Source organism: Chiloscyllium punctatum, chromosome 3 (genome assembly GCF_047496795.1).
Source record: "Chiloscyllium punctatum isolate Juve2018m chromosome 3, sChiPun1.3, whole genome shotgun sequence".
Lineage (NCBI taxonomy): Eukaryota > Metazoa > Chordata > Chondrichthyes > Orectolobiformes > Hemiscylliidae > Chiloscyllium > Chiloscyllium punctatum.
Window position 1 is genome coordinate 113439126 of NC_092741.1, and position 20129 is coordinate 113459254.

The window sequence follows — 20129 nt, forward strand, 5'->3', positions numbered from 1 at the left end:
TCCATCTCATCCCCGTCAACCCACCACAAAGAATGTAGGTTCCCAAAGTCAAGAAATAATACAACTGATGATTCCCTTCTCAAAGTGGAACACCCTAATCCTCGGCATTCAATGTGCCCTTTCACTACACGACCCATTCGACATATTTGCATTTTGTGTCACACTATTAACTCATCAGAAACAAATTCATTCAAATGTATATAGAACGGAGTGAAGATTCAGTGACTGGAGAGTTCAAAGGGATCACTACATTTGACTGCTCTAAAACATTAGTCATTTTTAATACTGCCTAGTAGCAAGGATGAAGTTTTCAATGGGTTACTCAGAACAGTTCAATATCACTACAGTACAGGTCAAAATTGGTTGGAGTCAAAGGCAATAACACAGTTAGAAGACAGAAGCAGACTTTATGCAGGACAAGTACTGTTACTGTTGAGAAAGCCACTAATTTTGTGGAGTTGTCACACAAAAAGAAATCTCAGGAGCTATTTGATAGTTCTGTACAGTTACAACTCAGCCAAGTGTTGCAGTTAGGACTCAGAACAAGTCCTTGAGGCCAGTTGGTGCAGCTGAGCAAGATTATTTCTCAAGAAAAGAAATCTTAAAAGGCAGTACTGGTTTGGTGAAACAAACTGTCTTTGAAACTTGGTGTTATAACTGAGAATTGGTACTGAAGCCCAGCTTCAATGGAACTTAGTCCCTGGAAGGAGAGTAAACCATCAGAAAGTGAGTGATCATTGAGGCAATTAATGATGTTCAGCTTTTGATAGTGATCCAAAGTGGGATTTTCAAAAGAGAAGAATTGGAATCCCTTGTACAGTTTTAACTAGATTTGATGACATGCAGTGTTGATAATGTCTGAGCTATTGCTGAAATTTGTTGAAACTATTTTGGTCATATTTGTGATTTGATATACTGTGTTGAGTTTTTAATCATAGGCAATAGTCAATTTTTGCCTCATGTTAGTTCTTGATGCTGGAATGACAGCTCTTGGGATAAAGTCAACCAACAGTTATTGTAATTGCGAGAATAGATTTTTCAACTCAGTGACATAGGCAGCCTTTTTTAGATTTGTTAATGAATTAATTTGTTTTCAATTTGACATTTCTATAGACCTTATCCATGTTTGAAGAGCCCCTACACATAATACATCAATTTGGATCTCACGCGCTGGTTTAAGGCCCTTGCTGCAGTGAAAATAGGCACTGTTTGAATTCAATGCTGAATTAATTTGGCTCTGTTAAGTTTAGATTTCTCCCTTTTGGGTGCTATGTCTAACCCTTTCCGCCACCTATGAAAATAGATTTTTGAAATGGATTGGATCATTGGGATCCATGTTCGATCCATTATTTTAACAGGTTCTTTAATTCTCTACAAATTTGAAAAAAAATCCACTCCATAATGTTTTGAAATGGTTTGGTTTGGTATCCATTTCTTTGAAATTAAATGCACTTCAGATCAATTTGGAAGGGTATCCTCACTATAGTTACTGAAGCCTCTACTCTTGATGACCCCTTTAAGGGGAATGAATTTTTCAACAAACCTGTCAGTCTTTACAACCCCTACCAGGCTATATCTCAGTTCCATGATCCAGTTGATAATGCTGTAACTGCTGAATCAGAAGCTTTTGGAATTCAAGTCCCACTTGAATACACAGCGCCTTGAATACAAAAATCAAGACTGCCACTCCAGTGCAGTGCTGCATGGGCTGTTGGCAGTGCTGTTTCTTAGCTGAGATGTCAAAGTAATACCCTACTTGCTTGCTCAAACGGATATGAGTTATTGTGTTGCACTATTTTCGGGAAGATCAGGGGAATATTCTGTGGTGTCCTGATCAATATTTATTCTTTAATCAACATCACTAAAAAAACATGTCTACCCACTATCGCATTGCTGTTTGTGGGAGCTTGCTGCATGCAAACTGGGTGCTGTGTTTCTTGCAGTGTTACAATGACAATGCTTCAAAAAGCACTTCACTGGCTATAAAGCACTTTGAAACATCTGGTGGATCTGAAAAGTGTTATATCAGTGCAAGTCTTTTCTTTACAATGAATTTCAAAAGTTGGAGTTTGGAAACAAGGGGGTCTGTTTAGTAATCTGTCAAACACATCCATTTTGTTCCAGTAAATTTGGTAAATGGTATTGCAAGCATTTACAAACTACCTCTGGGCATTGTTTGCAGCAAATTAACCATAAAATCCAGGGATTAACCATTAAGAGAGTGGCCATCTTAAACCTCAAAGATAAAATTGTGAGAACTTGAATAGTTGGCCCACTAAAATAACATTTGATTGATAAAATTGTGCATATAGCTTTAATTTTCTATTCCTGTATCTATCCAAATGTCAGGAAGTTCATTTCACATGCAAACCACCCTTTATCTTAAAAAAAAATTGATTGTCATGTCCTTTTTTAAATTTCACTCCTCTCACCTTAAAAATATGCCCACTGATCTTGAAATCCCCATCCTAGGGAAAAGAGAACAACCTCTCATTATTTTATAAACTTATATCAGGTCCCTCTCAATCTCCCATGCTCCAGTGAAAGAAAAAAGTCACAGCCTGTCCAGTCTTTCCTTATAACTCAAACCTTCCATACCATGCAACATTCTGGTAAATCTCTTCTGAACTCTCTCCGGCTTGATAATATCCTTCCCATAACTGGGCAACCAGAACCAGACATAGTATTGCAGAAGAGGCTTCACCAGTGTCCTGTACAACCTCAACATGACTTCCCAACTCCTGTACTCAAAGGACTGAGCAATGAAGGCAAGCACACTAAATGCCTTTTTAACCACCCTGTCTATATGTGATGCAAAACTAAAAAAGAGTTATATACCTGCACCTCTGTTCTACAACACTATCAAAGCCCCTACTGTTAATTGTAGGTTTGCTCGCTGAGCTGGAAGGATCAATTTTTAGACGTTTCATCACCACACTGGGTAACATCTTTAGTGAGCCTCTAGTCAACGCACTGCTGATGTTTCCTGCTTTCTATTTATATGATTGGGTTTCCTTAGGGTGGTGATGTCATCTCCTGTGGTGATGTCATTTCTTGTTAGTTTTCTCAGGGGGTGGTAAATGGGGTCCAAGTCAATGTGTTTGTTGCGAGAGTTCTGGTTGGAATGCCATGCTACTAGGAATTCTCGTGCGTGTCTCTGTTTGGCTTGTCCTAGGATGGATGTGTTGTCCTAGTCGAGGTGGTGTCCTCCCTTATCTGTATGTAACGATACTAGTGAGAGGGGGTCATGTTGTTTTGTGGCTAGTTAATGTTCGTGTATCTTAGTGGCTAGTTTTCTGCCTGTTTGTCCAATGTTTGTTACAGTTCTTGCACAGTATTTTGTAAATGACATTAGTTTGGTCTGTATGGGGTCTTTCAAGTTCATTAGCTGCTGTTTTAGTGTGTTGCTGGGTTCGTGGGCTACCATGATGCCAAGGGGCTTGAGTAGTCATTTCTGAGATGTCTTTGATGTAGGGGAGAGTGGCTAAGGTTTCTGTATGCATTTTGTCTGCTTGTTTGGGTTTGTTCCTGTGAAATCGGCAGACTGTGTTCATTTAGTACCATTCTTTTTTAATACACTCTGCTCTGCATAGTTCCTCTGCACTGCAGTGTGTGATGGATAATTGAACTAATGTTTTCATGCACCTTTGTTTGTGCGTGTTGGGATAATTGCTTCTGTAGTTCAATATTTGGTCTGTATGTGTTGTTTTCCTGTATACGCTGGTTTGAAGTTCCCCATTAGCCGATCGCTCTACTGTGACACCTAGGAATGGCAGTTTGTTGTTGTTTTCCTCCTCTTTAGTGATTTTATGCCAGTAGGGGTATTCTTGATGGTCTTGAATGTTTCCTCTAATTTGTTTCGTTTAGTGATGGCAAAGGTGTCATCCACTTGGTGGACCCAGAGTTTAGGTTGGATGGTTGGCTTGTTTGTTTGAGTCTCTGCATTACTGTCTCTGCTAAGAATGCTGAGACCCCATGGTGTTCGAATGGTTTGTCTGTAGGCTTTTGGTATTGAAAGTGATGTCAGTGGTAAGGCATAGGTCCACTAGCTTGATGATACTGTCTTTGTTGATAAAGTTGGTGGTGTTTGGTGTATGTGTCATTGGGTCTTCTAATAGTGTAGTCAGTGTTTCCCTGGCCAGGTTGATGTTGATTGATGTGAACAGGGCTTTTACATCAAAGGAAACCATCATTTCATCCTCTTCTATCTTAGTGTCTTTGCTCTTCAGGAATTCTTGGGTGGAGTGGATAGAGTGGTGTGAGCCTACTACTAAGTGTCTTAGTCTTTGGTGTAGCTCCTTGACCAGTCTGTAAGTTTGTGTTCCGGGTAGTGAGACTATGGGTCTGAGGGGGGCTCCTGGTTTGTAAATTTTGGGTAATCTACAGAAATGTAGTGTGCTGGATCCATCTAGTTTCATTTTTGGACGTCGGTCTTTTTTAACTCTTCAGATTTCTGAAGTGTTTTGAGTAGGGTTGTGATTTGGTTCTCTAGTTGTGGGGTTGGGTCTATCGCCACTTGTTGGTAAGTGTTGGTATCTGCCAGTAGTGCATTCACCTTTTCAATGTAGTCTTTTTCATTTAAAATGACTGTCAAGCGTCGTTTATCTGCAGGTTGGATAACAATGTTTTTTACATTTTTTTTGTCTTTTCGTGCTTTCCTTTTTTGTATATTGAGTGTGTTCCTGCTTTTTTCCTGCTTAATGTTGGTTAAACTACATGTCTGATACCATGCAAAAACTGTAACAAATACTACATTGGACAAATAGGGAGAAAATTAGCCACCAAGATACATGAACATCAACTAGCCACAAAATGACATGACCCTCTCTCACTAGTATCCTTACATACAGATAAGGAAGGACACCATTTCGATTGGGACAACACATCCATCCTAGGACAAGCCAAACAGAGACATGCACGAGAATTCCTAGAAGCATGGCATTCGAACCGGAACTCTCGCAACAAACACATTGACTTGGACCCCATTTACCACCCCTGAGAAAAAGAACAGGAAATGACATCACCACAGGGGATGACATCACTATCCTAAGGAAACCCAAATAGAAAGCAGGAAACATCAGCAGTGCATTGTCTGGAGGCTCACTGAAGATGTTACCTAGTATGGTGTTGAAACATCTGAAACTGAACCTTCCACTTCAACGAGCAAACCTTCATCCAGAACTTCAACCTGAGCTACAAGTCTTCTCAAAATTAGATAGTGCCTACCCTTGTTTGCTGTACCAAAATGAAATATCTCGCAATTATCCAGATTGAATTCAATCTGCCATTTTTCAGCCCATTGACCCATTTGACACTCCTTCACTGTCTATTATGCCATCAATTTTGGTGCCTGCAAACTTACTAACCATGCCTTCCCTATTCTCATACAAATCATTTATATAAATGACTAACAAAAGACTACCCAGAACTGATCCCTGTGGAACACTGCTGGTCACAGGCCTCCAGTTCAAAAAGCAGCCGTCCAATATTACTCTGTCTCTTACCATAAAGAGAACTGTGCATCCAATTGGTAAGCTCACCCTGAATCCCATGTGACCTAAACTTACTAGTTAGTCTACCATGTGGAAAGTTGTTAAAGGCTTTACTAAAATCCAATTAAACAACATGTACTGTACTGCCATCATCAATCTTTTTGGTAGCTTCCTCAAAAAGCTCAATCAAGTTTGTATGATGACTTTTCTCCTGGTTGACTCAATAGACTACATGGCTTCATCATGGTGCTTAATTGCAATAACACCACGGTTCAATCAGCTGAGGTAGTTCTTGGCGTCAATTTTATCTTTCTGCCCCATAGTGATTTAAGCCGAGCTTAAACAATGTCAGATAGTGAGAATGCAACATAGAAAGCCAAGTCACCAAGCTGAAGCTATAACTTCAATATGCAAAGCACAGAATTTGAAAAAAATGTTATGGTACAGAAAGAGGCCATTCAGTCCATAATGCAGCATTAGTTCAATACTACTTGAAAATTAAAGCAAGGCTGGGCCGCTGTGACATTAGGAGATGTTTCTTCACAGAACGTAGAAATTTGGAACGTTGTCACCAAACAAACTTCAAAGTCAAAGCCTTGTACAAGTCACCTTTTTAATGAAAAAGGTTTTTTTTGAGGTGCAGGTGAACTATTGTTAATGCACATTGAAATAGCATAAGGTTTACAGTTAATGATAGAAAAAGAATAGGTGAATAAAACATTCTATGTATGACTTTAAGATAAAAAGCTACTTTAAGTTTGGCGCTATCTGTGGAATTTCCAAAAACATTCAGTTTACTGCTGGTGACATTTTCTCAAAAAGCTGAAAAACGTTTTGTACATAATACACAGTTAATGACAAGTTGCAAAAATGAATAATTTCACACTGATTCAGAAGTGATCAGTGTTCTCCTGGACAAGTGATGAATACTCTACATAAAATTGATAAAAACTTCTTTTAAAAAATGGAAATGCGACTGTTGTGTAGAATTCTAGCTATCATAATATTAACTAATATGACAAATGTTGTTGTGATAATTCTCCACGAAATTGCCCATCATTTCTAGTCCAATTTTACATATTCCTGTTTCTACTTGCTGAATTGCTACTCTTATCACTTCGCTGCGCTTGTGTCAATCAATATCATTATGAAATGAATATCTGGTCAGGAATGTGAATAGCTGTTATAAGAATAGTTAGGAAATGGTTGCTGTGTGAAAAGTGATAGTTATAAATTTTGGGGACTTAAAAACGTAGTTAAGAAACTAAGGAGTGATTATAGGTTGTTGTGGATGAAGTACACTATTGGACCATTTCTTTTCATCCATCTAATATAGCCCTAAAGTACACTAATTCTGCACAATTCCATTTATTTTTAAATTATTCTTATTTTCCTCTTTCTGTCCCCATTTGTCTATCTGGGTTGGAAATTGCAAAAAAAATGAAGGCCAAATTCATTTAGTTTGCCTGCCCTCTCCCACCCTGTTAGCCCATGATGGAGTTGTTAACAAATCTTATTAATCAACCAGTCATCATTATCAGTGTATAACAAACCCAAGCAGGAGGCAGGAACTCAGGGAAGACAATACCTCCGACAGAACAGCACTCTGGCTGTGCTGCACTAGCATACCAGCAAAGCTACTGTGCTTAGGGGTCTGCGGTGATCGTTATCAATGTGGTGTTTATGGATAGTAACAGAATTCCAAATAACTTAATTGGCCCTCATTCGGATGGCATGAAAGGCGCTATAGAAATGCAAATCATGTTTATGAACAACTATTTTATTAAATACAGCTCATCTTTATTGCATTATTTTCAAAATATGAGGACTAGAAGATTTTTTTTCATGTGACATAGTCTTGATAATAGCACCTGTCTAAACTTGGGCAGGCTTTTTATGATATCTTGGAATTCAGGCAAACACCTCCTTCATTTCCTATCATTTTAGACCCTCAGTGTTAGATTCAAAAGGCCATCATAGTGTTCCTGGTCTCCAGTAAGGTGAATAAAATGTTAAATGCTGCCATCCCAACGGCCATTGGTGATTTAAGAAAATATTTTGTTTAGAATCTGGCCAAAGTTTTCCATGAAAATTTAAACCATTTGAGGTGGATTTACAAGCCTACTTAATACCGAGCAAAGTGTCTCAATAATCCCAATTCATCTCCCAAACTACCATCACCAATTTCCAAGATCCCAAGTACCCCATGGTCTTACCAACCATCTGGAGCTCATACTGCAGAAATTCACCAAAGTGCCTTCAACAGCACCTTCCAAACCCATGACACATGCCATCTAGAAGGGCCAAGGATAGCAGACACATGAGAACTTTACCAGCAGCAAGTTTCTCTCCAAAGCCATTTACCATCCTGACTTAGAAATATATCACTGTTCATTCTTGTCGCTGGGTTGAAATTCTGGAATAAGGGCATTGTGGGTGTACTCAATCAGAGGGACTACAAGCGGTTCAAGAGGATTGCTCACCATCAACTTCTTAAGAACAATTACAGATGGGCAATTCTTCCCATAAACAATTAGTTAAGTAAAACCTAGCATGATGGCATCAGTAAAATACTGAAATAACTCCGCAAAGGCCAAAATCCTACCACCAAGTCACCCTATATTTATACATGCACAGTACAAGACACTGAACCAGCTCACTCAGTGCCAGCGCCTGGAGCGAACAGAAACCCTGACTCTCCTGTGTATATCTTTCGGCCAAGGCTCCCTGATTGGGGCTGTTAACATGGGCCAATCAGGTAACTCGTGTTCTGGGCTCCATATGGCTGGGCTCTTTCCTCTTTCATTACAATTACCTATGAAATGGATGGATTACATGATCCTTGGTGCAGCGAGATCTGGCCTGATGTTGTGTTAAACAAATGCTTAAACAAACAGGTACAACTGAAATAGTGTATTGGTCATGATACTGGCTAAAAAGACCAATTCATGTTTCGATTCAGTAGGTCAGACTGTTTGAAGGCCTTGCTGTGACATGCAGCATTGATTTAATTGAGTAGGTTGTTGTGATCTTGTGATGTGTGTATGAACCCTATTAGGAGTTGTTTGCACTGAATATTTCCTGCCTCCAATATGATTCGGAACATTTCTGGTCTGTTGTTAATATTCTTTAGTTCTCAGGCCTCGCTGTTCCTGACAACAGATGAATTAAATGCAGAGTCAAGATTGGGATGAGAACAGGGTACATGGGAATATCAATCTGCTCCATTCAGATACAAGTTTGATGGCCCAACTGCACTGGGTTATACATCAGGGCTACACCATTTGTCTGATTACAGTATCGAAGTATCCCATCCTGACTGTTCCAGTTCTGGCTCCCCATTTGGTCCTAGGGTGCTAGGTAGGTAGGGTATGAGGATGCCAAGTTGCTGGGTACTAAGATGCCAGGTAGGGATGTGTAGGCTGATGCCAAGAATGGGTGATAGGGCTGGCAGATGCAGAGACATTTCAGGTATTGGGGTCAGTGACAGATGTGGAGACTTCAGGCTGTGATGAGGCAAGGTGGTGGTGATGGTAGGCTCCAGAGATTCAGACCAGTGCTGGCAAGGGCTGTCAGATCCAGCAGAGAGGGAAGGAGGTTTGGGTCAATTGCAGGTTGGTGATATGGCTGGCAGGAGTTTAGACTGGTAGTGTGGGTATCTGATCCTGGGAGGGGAGGGGGGAGGCGGAATCATGTTGGGTTGGAGAAATATGATCAAGGCAACATTGCTTGTGGTGTTAGTGGGAAATGGGTGTGGAGTGGTATCATTGGGTATCAAAGGTCAAGCAGCAGTCAGGGGTTTGGGGAGTTGTGGATGAGGGGATTGAGTGGTGAGTTTGAATGTTAGTTTTGTAGTTAACCAGGGGTTAGACAAAGTTTTTAATATTCTAACTTTTCCTGGGTAAGTATTAACTGAACTGCAGCAAATCTTCTGAATTATCTACCATTCGTAGGTTCAGTCAGAATATCACACGTTTCAGGTTTGTCCACTGGAATCTTCACCTTCCCAGGTATTTCCCGGGAGTCTCCTGTGCTTGGGATTCCACAGGGTTAACTGCACAGCTCCAGTCTGTGCTGCTCTACCAGTAATTTGTCTGTTGAAATATCTGGGCCCATATTTCACAAGGTTGTATATTTAGGAAAGCTGTAAACAATTGGTCTCTGCTATGGCAGTCAGGAAGGAATAGCTGTACTGGGAGTGAAGTAAGACATTAACTGCTCCCTGCAGTTGTACCAATATTTTGTCTGGAAGGGCAAAATTGTAGTGCATAAATATGTAATTTTTACAATGTTAGAATTTTTCAAAGGGGGGAAAGTGACTTTTCATGATAAATGTACATAAGATCATAAATAGGAGCTTTCAGCTCTTCAAGCCTGATCCATTGTTGAACAAGAAAATGGCTGATCTGCTTCAACTTGACTTTGCTGCATTATCCCCATTATCTCTTCATTCCCTTAGTAGCAAAATTATATGTTAAATATACTCTACAGCTCAGTTTACATTTCTTCATCTTAGTCCTAAATGGTCAACTCATACTCTAAGACTGTGGACCCATCTCCAGGATTTCCCAGCCTTGCTAATTTTGCAACATCAACCCACTTGAGCCCCCTAAGAATGCCTGGGCAAGGGAGGCAGATTTCCTTTGACAGTTTGACATTTGGGAGGCACATTTTCCAGCATTTTTAAGGAAAGTTCCATGGTCGTACTGGGCCACAGGGCTGCTGCTTACTAGAGAAAGACAACTGGCAGTGTTTTGACTTGAAGGTCACCACCCCTCAGGCGAGGGGTGAGGAGAGTCCTTTCTGATAACCTCAATCGGTGCAGGAATTGAATGCATGCCTTATCCTGAATTGCAAACCAGGCATCCAGATAACTCAGCTAATTGGGACACAACGAAAGACGGGTGAGAATTGGTCAGACTCTGAAACAGCATGACCCAGAGCGTGCTCCGCAATACTGACCTGTGAGCTTTTAACTACAGACTGGCACTGAGGAAGTTTGGTCCACTACTAAATTTGGGCAGGTCTTCGTTGAGAGTGGAGCGGAGGAATGAAAATGGAGATATACTGACAGAGAGGTTTTGATCTTTCCCTCCTTCTCAGTCATCTTCCTTTAATTAATTCATGGGATGTGAGGGTTGCTGGCTAGGCGGCATTTATCATTGATTCTTAATTATCTTTGAACTGAATGACTCGTTAGGATCATTTCAGAGGCAGTTAACAGCCAACAAGATTGTTCTGAATCTGGAATCACATGTAGACTAGGTAAGAGTAAATGATTTCCTTTCCTGAAGGGCATTAATGAAGCAGATGGATTTTTATCACCACTGATGATAGTTTGATGATCACTATTGCTGAGATTGGTTGTGGTGTCTAGACTTTGACATGATGTAGGCACCTGGCTAGCCAGTAATAATTGCCCATTCCTATTTGCAGTTTGCGTGTTGTAGAGTGACCCACAATGCAATTAGGGAGGAAATTCCAGGATTTTGACCCAGTGATACGGCAGAAATGATGATGTATTTCCAAGTCAGGATGATGAGGAACTTGTAGGTAATGATGTACCCATGTATCTGCTGCCCTGGTCCTTCTAGATAGGAGCTGTCTAAGGAATTCCACAGTGCAACTATGTACAGATTGTACACACAGCTGCTAATGAGCATTAGTGGTGGAGGGAGTGAATGTTTATGGATGTGGTATTAACCAAGCAAGCTGCTTTTTATTGGATGGTGTCAAGCTTCTTTAGTCTTGTTTGAGCTGCACCCATTCAGGCAAGTGGGGAGCATTCTATCACATCTTACTCTGACTGTTTCTTTTCAAATCTCAGTCTTCCTGTTCAGATTTCTGGAGTTTGGCCACTGTTCCAACTCCAGTCTTCCCTGTTTTTTGGGTGTTATCTCTGGGTATTTGCAGCCTGTAACCTTGTCCAGCTTTGTCTCCTGCCTGCCAGCTAGCCAGCCTATCAATGTGCTTGAATACCAGTTTGGAAGGGACATCTAATAATAATGAAGTCCTGCCTTTCCCAGGATTTCAGTTTTTCGCCCTACTCTGCAGCATGCTTCTTCCCCATCTTCAAGTCAGGATCAGGGCCAGAGGATTTATCGAGAGGTAGAGAAAAAACAAGTTATAGTGTGGATGGGGAGTGTGTGATAGTTGTACTTTGAGCGATGTGAAATGAGGGAAGAGCTCTGTCAGAATCGTTAATTGTGCAAGCGTGAAAGGAAGGGTGTGCCACGCGAACTATAGTCAGCATTCTCAACCTGAGCTGTTAATGCGTGTTTTTAATTTAAGCCAAAGAATGTGGAGGAAGATGAGAGGTAATTATTGGAATGTTGAGGATGAGAATGAGAGGAGTGGTGTGAGTTGGTTTTCAGAGAGAGGGAGATGAAGAACTGACGAGGTATACCTATCCTTGCTGACCTAGTGAAGTTACTGAAGCTATGTCCCCAGGTAGAAAGCAAGATGGTGTTAACACTAAATGCTTCAGCGAGCATGGAAGTATGAGGAGACTGTGGGCAAGTGGAATAGTCCTTTAATTGGTCTCAGAGTTGAGAAAGTCCTCTTCAAATGTAAATACAGGTTGAGGATGCATGAGAAGGAAGCCCTAATGATCTGATCATTAACGATGAGCATCATGTGAATGAGCTACCTGATCGATGCTATCGTTGGTTGGGTGGTTGATCAATTGGCTTAAAAGGGAACCATTACGAGGTGTGCAGAAGTTGTGTAGTCTGTCACTTTCCACACCCCTGCCTCAACCACACTCTCTGCCCCTTGCCCACCTCAATCCAATTCCTGCCTTGAGTTAATATCTGGCTTTCTGCATGTTGTTCTCTGCAAATAGTTTGGAACTGCACCAATGAAACTCCAATTAATGGAAGCATGAGTTTGCAGTACATCAGAACAGGTTTCAATAAAATATCATTTGAAGTCAACAGGTTTATTTTCATAATGGAAGTGGTGCCATGTATCAAAAGGCATTCTAATTGAGTCAGTGCCTATCACCTTTAACCTCTCCTTTTAAGTCTCCTATCATCGATGGGTCGATGGATATGTTAGTCCCGTCATTTTTCTTTAAGGAAAAATACTTGTTCTGAACCTTTACTGTTTCCTCCTTGATAGCCTCCCATTGATCTGGCACTGATTTATTTTGAAGCAGCTTTTTCCACTTTAGCAAAATTACATCTCAGCTGACACCTTTCATTCCTGAACTACCTTTGTTCCTTTTCACAACTGCCTTAAATCTCATAGGATTATGATCACTTCCACCTACATGGTCCCCAACTAATACCTTTCCCACCTGCCGAGCTCAATTCCCTGAAGTCCAGAATTAGCCCCTCTCTTATCTGATGCCCTGTGTGCTGGCTCAAAATAAATTCTCCTAAAAGCATTTTAAATGTTCAGTTCCCTGTGTCTCATTCATGCACATTGTTTCCTAGTTAATATTGAGATAGCTGAAACCCCGTGTTACTGCCCTATTGATCTGTACATCTCAGAGATTTGCCAGTACATTTACTCTTCTATCTGCCTCCTACTGTCAACACTCCAGCAGTTTGATTATTCTATTCTGTATCTCAATTCAATGATCAGTCCTGCTTCTAGTTTCCCCACCCCAAAGTGAACTTTGCACCCGTTATGTCTGATCTTCCCCATGAGCTCTCCAATCGCGTTGTTTTGGATAAAACAGTATACTAAAACAATGTCTGCCTTCATCAATGGGACATAAATGATCTCAGGACACTATTTGAATAAAGCAAAGAATTATCCAAGATGATCTGACTAAGACTTATGACTTCTCAACAAACCTTTCTAAAATAAATGATATGATTGCTGCCCCTTTCCTGTTTGTAGACATCTTGTTTTGCTCACAATATTAGTGGACTTCTACCTTTTGCAGTAATTAAGCTTATTTAATTAATAGTACAGTGTGGAAACAGGCCATTTTGTCCCAACAAGTCCACACCAACCCTCCAAGGTGTATCCCACCCATACCCATTACTCTACAATTTCCCTGATTAATGCAACTAACCTACATATTCCTGAACACTATGGGCAATTTTGCGTGGGCCAGTTCACCTAACCTGCACATCTTTGGACTGTGGGAGGAAACTGGAGCACCCGGAGGAAACCCAGACAGATACTGGGAGAATGTGCAAACTCCACACACACAGTCACCCGAGGCAGGAATCGAACCCAGGTCTTTGGTGTTGTGAGGCAGCAGTACTAACCACTGAGCCACCATGCCGCCCTAAATATAGCTGGGTGTTGTTTTGAAGGACCACTGATATTTTAAATTGGAGAGGGTTCAGCTGAGATTTATTAGTTTATGATTGGAAAATTTGAGTTTTAAGGAGGCTGGGATTTTTTTCATTGGAGTGTAGGCGGTTGCGGAATGATCTTTCAGAGGTTTATAAAATCATGAAGGCACAGATAATATGAATAGTAAAGACTTTTACCTGAGGGTGGGGGTGTTCAAAACTTGGGGGCATATTTTTAAGGTGAGAGGAGAAAGATTTAAAAAGGACTTGAGGGACAACTTCTTCACACACAGGGTGGTTTATATGTGGAATGAACTGCCATTTGGACAGCTACAGAAATAGGAAAGGTTTCAAGTGATATGGGCCACACGCAGGCAGGTGGGAGTAGTTTCGTTTGGGAAACTTAATCGGCGTGGATGAGTTGGGCCGAAGGGTCTGTTTCCATCTGTATGACTCTATGATTATCTATGAAATTTATTTTCGTTCACTCATCAGAAAAACGGTCTGGTCATTTCTGAGCCAGAACTATAAACTCAAACTTGTTTGCTTAACACTGCCCACTTGTTAGGTCTCACACAACAGTCCTGCATATTTGGATGGGTTGCCTTTTGAGGAAAGGTTAGACAGTCTAGATTTGTACCTGCTAAAATTTGAAAGTGGTGAGAAGTGACTTGATTGAAACCTAGAAGACCCTGAGGGCCTTGACAGGGTGAGTATGAAGCAGATGTTTCTACTTGTGGGCGAATCTAGAACTAGGGATCACTGTTTGTTTTAAATTGGTAGCCCCTTATTTTCAGAGATGAGGTGAAACTTGTTCTCTCAGAGGTTCACATGTCTTGGTTACTCTCGTCCTCAATTTTCAGACAAAGGTGGATAGATCCTTGATAAGAAAAGTGGGTGGATTTGGGTGGGTGAGTGTCAAATGCTGAGGTAGGCAGAAATGTGGAGCAATCAGATTGGCCAACATCTTATTGAATAGTGGGGCAAGCTCAATAGACTGAGGAGCAGAAATAAGTTACTAATTTGTGTGCTTGTATGTTAAAAGGAAGAGGAATAATTCACTATAACGTGCATACCAGCAGCCTTTTACAGCATTATTGATCCATCCTACCCGTTATACATTATACTCAAGACACCTTAGACAGAAAGGACTTTCATTTTCCTTTTCAGTAGGAGAATAGAATCAGCAGGAGTATCCTCACTAACCCTAACAAGTTACTGAGTGCTCAGTTACTAATTGAACTGAAGGATGTAGCTGCTTTCTAACATTAGAAGATCTATGGTGGCCTATTTTGGGTTACCTGGTCTCTGACCATACATATTATACAGTAAGACACAGCCAGTCAGACAGCACTCAAGGAACAGGAGAGTCGACATTTCAGACATAAGCCCATCAACGGGAATGAGGTTTATGGCTGGGGCGGGGTGGGGAGGTGGTTGAGATGCTGAGAGATAAAGGGGAGGGGGGTGGGGCTGGGAGAAAGGAAGGTGGGAATGCGATAGGTAGATGGAGGTGGGGGTGAAAGTGATAGGTCAGAGAGGAGGATTGAGCTGATAGGTGGGAAGGAAGGTGGACAGGTTGGACCATTTAAGAAGGCAGGTTCTACCTGTCCATCTTTCTTCCCACCTATCTGCTCCACCCTCCTCTCTGACCTATCACTTGCACCCCCACCTTCATCTACTTCTTCCGTTCACAACCACCTTCACCCCCCTCCCACTTATCTCTCAGTCCCCCAGCACACAACTTCAGTCCCGTGGAAGGGCTTATGCCAAAACGTCGATTCTCCTACTCCTTGGATGCTACCTGACTGGCTGTGCTTTACCAGCACCACACTCTTCGACTCTGATCTCCAGCATCTGCAGTCCTCACTTTCTCTGTATTATACAGTAAAACCTTAGTATCCCTGGGATAAAGAATGGAGTTGGAGGAAGTATTTCATGAAGGTTCCACCAGCTCACTTCTTCCAAATTTTTCAGTAAATAGAAGTTGCGATTGTGATACTACCTTTGGTTGGCCAAAGTCTGCCAACAATTACAGGGGCCTTCCTATGGAGAAGGGTGGCTAAGTACAACCAACAGAGAGATGCCAAAGCATGTAACCTTGCCTGAGAGTCAAACGATTGGGATTGGAGGTAAACAATGAAAGCTGAGGGATGAGCAGTCAGCAGGTGATAGAAGGTAAAGTGGAACTCCTATCGTCTCAGCACTGCAGGTGTGCTGTCATCAAATGGATCACCACTCCAGAAGGACAAAATCAGGAAAACTGACACAAGCAATGTATTGCTCCATTCCATCTTGTATACTTCAACATGGAGGAGCAGAATGACCAGCATATTCACTTCTAAATATTACCTTTTTAAGGAGCTTTTTTTTTCCCTCTAGGATATGCTCAAGAAGCTGATTTCTCTGTGAGGCAGTTAAAGAAAGACAATAAATGCAGGCTTTGCAAGAAGAATTTGAGTGAATGTAACGAGCTTTGTAGATGTTGTGAGCTGATGTTTAAAATGCTTTTGAGTTTTGCAGTGAAGACCTGGCTGCATGTGAAAACAGACCCTTTAACTGGATTATTTCTCTTTCCATAGTTCAATTTTGTGGGGAAGTTGCTCGGACCACGAGGTAATTCGCTGAAGAGGTTACAGGAAGAAACAGGCGCAAAAATGTCTATCTTGGGCAAAGGATCTATGAGGGACAAAGCCAAGGTAAGAACATCTGTACAAAAGCTCAGTACCACAAATACTGGAGAAAGTACTGGGCAAATTCAGCAAAACTGGCAGCATCTGTGAAGAGCGAAAGAGAGCTGACACTTTCAGTCGAGTGAAACTTCCTCAGAACTGAAGTAGAGCTAGAAATGTGAAAAAAAATTTTATGCTGATGAGAAGCAGGGAGCAAGGAAGAGCAAGTGGGACAGATGGTAATGGTGCCCAGAGCAAATGGCGAAGGGAGTACTCATAGTTAGTGGACGAAAGATAGAGAAACAAAACTAATGTGAAGGGCAAAAATAATTCTGTTAAAAGGTGAGAGCCAGCCCATGAAATCAAGATATGGGGAGAGGGACGATGCTGATCAAAATACGAGACAGAGTCCTGTGATGGTGCTGCCCCTTTTAACAAGGTTATTTTGATATTTTTTTGAGAAGTGTCATAAAGGCAGCAATGTCGATATGTCTGAATTGGCTACTTTAATAATGGCTAACAAATACTGCCTACGTCAATAATCAGAGGAGGCCTTAGGGGTATTTTAACTACAGTTGTACAATGAAAAGGAAGTGGCCAGTTCTCCCAGCTCAAGTGTTTTATTAGTTTGGTTTAGTTTGAAGCCTCCAGTCAATGAAAGCTCCCTGACTCGAGGTTTTCTGGCCGACTCTCTCTCTGACATCTCACCTGTAAGAACCTGAGTTTGATTTTACCTTTTTTGCTAAAGGGATGTTTCTGAGGTTGTTGCAGGAAATTGGAACAATGTCATTAAGTTGCGACACAGTCAGTTGGGTTTTCAAATAGGTTGTTATTCTATATTCTGTTCTTTTTTGTTCATGTTTTGTTTGGTGGTGTGTAAATAAATCCTGTTTTTACTCACTCCTGAAATATCCACCTTACGTCTGCTTAAAATAATTAGAAATGTTAGAGTCTGGATACCTAGTTGAAATGTTTTGAGGGGGTCTGGCCTGGTCCATAACAGTCTATAGTCAGCATTGAGTTCTCAAGGCTGTAAATTGTCTAAGTGAAAAAATAATGTGCTGTTCCTTAAAGTTGTGCTGGGCTTCGCTGGAACACTATAGCAGATCTAGCACAGAAACATTAGGTAAGAAGGTATTTTTAACTGGAAAGTCAAGGTTATTCTTTCAGAGAGAGAGAACGAGGTGTTCTACAAAGTGGTCACCCAAGCTGCTGAGGGCCTTTTCAGCCACAGTGGGGCAGAGGGAACAGTTCTTGGTTGGGGAGAAAGGACAACATATTGGAAGAACACATGGAAGAAGGCATCATTTGAACAGATGTGACCGAGGTGCAGAAACTGGAAGAATGGTGTGGAATCTTTAAGGAAGTGGAATTTGAGGAGGCTTAGTCTAGTTAACTGTGGGAGTTGATGAGTGCGTACTAAATATTGGTGGGTAGCCTATCCCTAGTCATGGAAACAGTGAAGTCAAGGAAGACAAAGAAGAATCAGTGTCTTGTTGGCTTGAATTTGCTCTCAGTAGATTGGACCTATTTTCTGCTATTAATGCCTATCATTAATTTCTACATTTCACCTATATACCTCTCCTCGACCACTCCCTTTGCCTTTTGCTTTGAGACAATTTTACCATCTGTTCCATTTGCTCCTCCTTCCTCGTCTTTGAGTGACATAACAAACTTACACTTTTCCTGCCCCTTTCAGTTCTGAAAAAGTGTCAAACTGAACTTGAAACATTGACTGTATCTCTTCACAGCTGTTATGAGAGGTGTTGATTTTCTCCAGGACTTTGTTTTTATGTAAGAACATTAGGATGCTACCTCACAGTGCTGGGTGTTTGTGAATGTGATCCTCATTTTCCAAAACGTTCTTACCTTCTTACTAAGTTTGGATTTTCTGAGGTTCAATCAGAAGCATGTAGGAAATTGATTGCCTCATCCAGGAGAAAAGCTTCCAAGTTGTTCTAGTTTTATTGTAGTGCTCGGACAATTCTATAGCTGAGGAATTGCAAATGTCAGAAGTGACTTGGATACAAAAAGGTGTTTTCACACATTTCTTTAAAGTTGTTTAAAAGGATTTTCTGAAGTGTGTCGACTTTTTAAAAAAAGGAAAATCAGTCTTCAATTCCATGAATAACTAACATTCAACAATTTAATTCAACAATTTCATGTCTCCTATGAAATGTTCTTCGGTGGCTCCAGATGTTAGGTTCTGGATTACTCTGTATGTAGTTTTTTTAGCAGAAAATAAGTAGTGATTCAGCATTGCAGTGTTCTCAGTGGGAATTGCCATAAGCTCATAGTCCATTCAGCAAGGAGCATGCTGCAAAACTCTGATCACCTGAGCTAAATTCATTACAAATGCTGCTTCCTGCTGGGAACTCCAAATCACACAGACATTTTCCTAATTCTTTTCCTTGGATCCTGTCTCCCACTGTGTTAATATATTGCATGAAATTCTGAAAAACTGAAGAAACATCCCAAATTGATGACATTTGTGTAAATTAGAATTTAGCACAGAGTAATGTCAGCCAGGGATTAAGCAGAGGGTTGTAGGACCTGAGCACTGCAGAGAATATGAGTTCCTTCCAGTGAGTCCTGAGGGAAGTTGAGGTTTGGAATGAAATTGATGCTCTTTGAAAGAGCCAGCAAAAGCTTGGTGGGCAGATTGGTGTCCTCCTATGCTGTTCTATTCCATGACTGGACTTTAAAACACCTGACTAAGTGAAAGTGGGAGTCAAGTAGAGCATCAGTGAGGCTGGATGTCGAGTTCCCCCACACATTGTGAAAATCAGAGGAGCCAGCAAAATTAGTATGACAGCATCCTGTAGTGTGGTGAGGGTGTGGGGTGTCAGAGGCCTTGGGGAGGGGGGAAGAAATTGGAGGCTGTTGCATGCTGCCAACTAAATCTAAGTGTGTAGGTTTTTAGGGACTTGCAGGTCATCTTGCCGAGTACATGCTAGCTAGTTTATTGCATCTTTACTTACAAGTTATAAGAATAGGTTCCAAATTACTATACACTTGGGGGCATCTAGCATTTGGTCTGTCCCCTCTGGGATCCTATTTTGAACTCCTACTGAACACTCGTGAGATAACTATAATGGATGATTTTTACTACATTAACCCTTTCAGACCCCTCCAGGCACAGAGACAACAGAGGCCCAAAGAGGAAGAGATTGGAGGTTCTAGGGCAAGGTCAAAGGCATTGGGCTGGGGAGAGCAGGAAAAGATCAGAGAGGCTTGTGGAGTTGTCGGGGTTAGGGAGGGGGTGAGAGACGTGGATGGAGGGTATGGTCATATTATTGAAAAGGGACAATGTCCAGAATGCTACATTGGATCTCTTAATGTACAGAGGGAAAACCAGTAGAACTGGAAAATGAGGCAAATGCATCTTTTATACTTGAAAATGGAACTGCCTTGTGACCTGTATTTTCATTCTCAGTTTTACTGGTCTTCCTTCAATAGAGCTAGATGCCATCGTCTGCCAGGCGCACAGTTAAATTCAATTCGCACACTGTAAATAAAACATTAGTCATACAGTCTCGGTCTGACATTTGAAGTGCCAAGCCTCTTCCTTGGATTGGATTGGATTGGTGACACCCTACCAGCCCTGCCTACCACTATTAAAGCTGGAAGGAGATTGAGCAGGGTGCAAATTCATACTTTTTAACACGCAAAGCCAACCCCACCTCCCCCCTTCTCCTTCTCCTTCT

At 41.3% G+C, this 20129-nt stretch overlaps 1 protein-coding gene across 4 annotated transcripts in view; it reads left to right on the top strand.

Annotated features, from left to right (window-relative positions):
• The window catches only part of khdrbs2 (KH domain containing, RNA binding, signal transduction associated 2), a 622325-nt gene that overhangs the window by 248051 nt on the left and 354145 nt on the right, over positions 1–20129 (top strand). For all 4 annotated transcript variants that reach the window (XR_011954815.1, XR_011954816.1, XM_072558359.1 and 1 more), the window contains exon 3: positions 16333–16449. Coding sequence is in view for 2 of the 4 variants with exons in the window: in XM_072558359.1 (XP_072414460.1) it covers positions 16333–16449 (117 nt within the window). In the remaining 2 variants the exon portion in view is untranslated. The remainder of the gene's footprint in view (positions 1–16332; positions 16450–20129) is intronic.